Source organism: Denticeps clupeoides, chromosome 9 (assembly GCF_900700375.1).
Source record: "Denticeps clupeoides chromosome 9, fDenClu1.1, whole genome shotgun sequence".
NCBI classification, from domain to species: domain Eukaryota; kingdom Metazoa; phylum Chordata; class Actinopteri; order Clupeiformes; family Denticipitidae; genus Denticeps; species Denticeps clupeoides.
Window position 1 is genome coordinate 1,830,302 of NC_041715.1, and position 4,346 is coordinate 1,834,647.

A 4,346-nucleotide genomic window follows, 5' to 3' on the forward strand; every position below is an offset into this window, starting at 1 on the left:
TTAGATCCACGTTGTTTTGACCCAACAGCATCCGTCCAATCAAATTACAGGACAACCAATGCAGTGGAACTCTCAAATAACGCGCCAGTTAGACAAAATGATAGTTTCGTTCGGATATAAAAACTACGAGGTGGTCAACAAAAAAACGAATAGCAGTATGCAAAACATGCGGGTCGAAGATTACAGACGGAGATGCAACAACTTCCAACTTCGTTCGACATTTGAAGTTGCACAAATACGGTAAGTTCTGAGTGAATGTTAACGCTTATTTGCTAACTTTTCTTTGCTGTGTAGTTAAATCAGTGAGGCTGTTGACGTCGCAAACTGGTAATCTGTCCACTGCGAGTTCACTCCCTTAATTCGTACACTTATTAAAGTGATTTTTTTTAAACCTGGTAGGATGAGGTACTTATACATAACATTAGCCATAACATTGTACAGTATCGCACACAGTAGACGGCGGTCAGCAGCAACGTGTATTTTAGCCACCTACAAAGACGTACAATACATACATATGTGTGGTGGGTCGTTATCGGCGTTAACGTGAGACTCTTATCGGACGATAAAAAAAATATCGCCATTAATCTATTCACAAAGTTGTGTTGGGAGCTGGGTCTATACTACGCAATCTATTGTGCCGGAGTTAAATGGTTAGATTTCTAAGTATATTTCTTCTTTCTTGTGTCTTTTATGTTCTTATTTTCTAAAGACTTTTATTTTGTTTTTGAGACCCGGTTCTCTTGGACACATGGCGGGAGCTGTGAGAGGTGCGTGGGGTTTGTGTGCAAAAAGTTATTTCTTTCATTTTAATTTATGTACATATTAGGAATATTTTGCATGTGTGTTATTTTGGGAATATTTTTTTTATGTTCTTTTAATACTGTATATTGTAGAGAGAGGTGCAGAAAGACGCGATGTGTGACGCGACCTTGCTTTTGTACAGGTATGCAGTATTATAAATGTCAATTGTAATATGCAGTATTACGAATGTCAATATCTCTGAACTGGTACACAAAATAGGTTCAGAAATTGGTGCGGCCATTCATGCAAGTCTGATAGATACCTCGCCTAGAGGGGGACACTAGATCCAGTCATGCTGGATCTGGCCTTGAACAGGTTGGCATGACTGTCATCGATGCATCGAAATGAAATTTGGTGCTAAAGTCAGAGGCCCCGCCATATTTTCGGGGTGAGGGACACCAAGTGCTCTGTTTTTGAATGGGAGGAATTAATGAGAACTTATCTTGGTAAAAAGAACCGTTAGCTCAGGCCTACCTCTGGCGGATTTCTATGCGACCAGACCATGTCCTAACAAGGGTTCACTGGACTATTGGATCAGATTAAATAGAGCTGCAGAGGTAGCAGAGCAGACCCTCAGAAGTGAAGGGAGGTCCATGGAGAATCAGAGTATGGAATTAGCGGTCATGTTCATTCAAAATTGTCCAGACCGTGAGCTCGCTCTGGTGTTCAAACGCAAACCTCTTCGTTCATGGACTGCTGGTGAGGTGCAATTGGATGAATTTTTACAGGAGCTACTTGAAAATAAACTTCCAGCCAATCAATGAAAAGCACAAGTACTGACCAATAACAGCATTTACTCAACAAAGCTCCGCCCTCTTTCTGGTTTCATGAAGAAGGAAGCAAAGACGAAGTTGTTTATCATCTAGAAATTCTTTTTTGTGTTACAGTAGAAAAACCTATTTATATATAGATATTTTTAAATCAATTCTTAAAGAAATTTATTTTTCAGTATAAAACATAATGGCTTCTAATAAGAGGACTTTGCCTTTCTCAGAAGAGGATCTCTCCTGTCCTGTGTGCTGTGATATCTTCAAGGATCCTCTCCTCCTGTCCTGTAGTCACAGCATCTGTAAAGTTTGTCTGCAGAAGTGCTGGGAGAGTAAAGGATCTCGAAAATGTCCAGTCTGTAGGAGAAGAAGCTCAACAGAATATCCTACTCTTAATCTTGCTTTAAAGAACCTGTGTGAGATCTTCTCAATAGAAAAGATCCAGAGATCTTCAGCTGGATCTGAGCTTCTCTGCAGTCAACACGGTGAGAAACTCAAACTCTTCTGTCTGGAGGATCAGCAGCTTGTGTGTTTGGCGTGTCAGGATTCAAAAAGTCATGAAAACCACAACTTCAGACCAATAGAGGAAGCAGCTCTGGATCTGAAGGTAATATAGATTGGCTAAAAAAACATTCAAATCAATTTTATAAGTAAATCTAAATGTAGTTTTTATTGACCAGAAAATGGACCCTGTAGCCTCACTGTCTTTTACACACAATATTTCATCATGACACAGAAGAACCCTGTAAACTGTAAAGTCTTCTGAGTAAAAGGTTCCTCTGTAGTAAAGTGCTGTTTCATTTCAGGAGGAGCTGAAGGTGAAGCTGGAGTTTTTACAGGAGAAGCTGGAGATCTTTAAACCCACTAAAGCCACCTGTGATCGAACTGCAGAGCATATTAAGGTAAGAAGAATCAGTTTTATCCTCGTTTAGGACCTCATGCTTATTAACCTGAAATACAAAGTGAGACACCATGTGAGACACCAGGAGTGTCTGCTGGGTTCCTTCCTTCCACATCTTATAAAAGCAGTCAGCATCTAAAGAGCAGAAGATTCATTGTGATCTTCAATATTTCTACTCAAAGTTCTGCAACTGGACGTAAAAGCAGAAGTTCAGGAACTATTTAAGATGATTAAATACAAGTCATGATGACACGTAACATGTAAATCTTTCTTTTATCATTTAGATCCAGACCCAACACACAGAGAGGGGGATTAAGGAGGAGTTTGAGATGCTTCACCAGTTTCTACGAGATGAAGAAGCTGCCAGGATAGCAGCACTGAGGGAGGAAGAGGTGCAGAAGAGTCAGATGATGAAGAAGATGAGTAGAGAGATATCATCTCTTTCAGACACAATCAGAGCTTTAGAAGAGGAGATGGGAGCTGAAGACGTCTCATTCCTGCAGGTAAGAACTAGTCTCTGTCTTCATGAACTCTCACACCTTTACAACATGTGATCACATGATTGATCTACACTGGAAAGATCTGATGAAAGATTCTGGTAAAAACTCACATGTTGGTGCAGATCTGTATCCTGCTGCTGGGATCTCAGTTCTTCTGAGCATCTCAGGAGCTTCTCTGGTTCTCTGGTACCTTCACAGTCTAGTTGTGTTGATGTGGAGCCCTTAAATTTGTTCTTATTAGTGGACCTGTTTCTTTGTTGTTTCAGAACTACAAGAACACAGCAGAAAGGTAAGTCCACTACTCCTGTCTCTATCATCTCTGTGGTTCTGAATCCAAACCCACAGCAGCTCTGACTCCTGAATGTTATTCCAGAACCCAGTGCAGACTGGAGCATCCAGAGAGGCTTTCAGGAGCCCTGATCCATGTGGAGAAACACCTGAGGCACCTGAAGTTCACAGTCTGGGTGAAGATGAAGGAGATTGCTCATTATAGTGAGTCCCTCACACACTCTCTCTCTCTCACTCACACACACACACACACACACACACACACACATATATATATATGTATGTATGTATGTAATAGTGCTTCTTATGACAGTTAGATTTAATAATTGCTGCAAACTTAATATTTTGTGTTCATCACTTATTATACATTATAATCATAAATCTAATCCTTAAATCTGGTGTTCTGACACTTATCATATCAATCGTAACTTCTGAATATAAAATATCAGACCTGCATTTTCACCAAACCTCATGTGTGTGTTTTTCTCTCTTCAGCTCCTTTGACTCTGAATCCCATCACTGCTCACCCACAACTCGTCCTGTCTGAAGATCTGACCAGTGTGAGATTCAGTTATGAGAAACGGAATCTTCCTGATAATCCAGAGAGTTTTAATAACACCAGGGCTGTTCTGGGATCTGAGGGCTTCAACTCAGGGACTCACTGCTGGTATGTTGATGTCGAGGAAAATACAGGCTGGATACTGGGTGTCATGGCAGAATCTGCAGAGAGGAAGGGATCAGTTTACAGCAGGAGTGGAATCTGGTATATGGGTTATTATGATGGTAAATATGGAGCAGGTTCCACACCGAAGCCAGATTCTCTCCTCAGTGTGAACAGGAAGCTGCAGAAGATCAGAGTGACGCTGGACTGGGACGGAGGACAGTTGACGTTCTCTGATGCTGTTAATAACACACATCTACACACTCACACACACACTTTCACTGAGAGAGTCTTTCCTTTCTTTAATACTTACTGTAAACTCTCTCCTCTGAGGATCTTACCAGTGAAGGTTCGTGTATCAGTAGAACAGCTGCGCTGAAGATGATGATCTAATATAAATAGTTTTGTCTCCTTTAACACATTCATGC

General features: G+C 40.8%; 1 protein-coding gene across 1 annotated transcript; it reads left to right on the forward strand.

Annotated features, from left to right (window-relative positions):
* The first annotated feature begins 893 nt into the window (after positions 1–893).
* LOC114797414 (zinc-binding protein A33-like) lies at positions 894–4,346 on the forward strand. Its single transcript, XM_028992367.1, has 6 exons — positions 894–2,175; positions 2,375–2,470; positions 2,754–2,972; positions 3,236–3,258; positions 3,343–3,461; positions 3,753–4,346. The coding sequence occupies exons 1-6, from the start codon at positions 1,762–1,764 to the stop codon at positions 4,295–4,297; spliced, it is 1,416 nt and encodes a 471-aa protein (XP_028848200.1). The 5' UTR covers positions 894–1,761; the 3' UTR covers positions 4,298–4,346.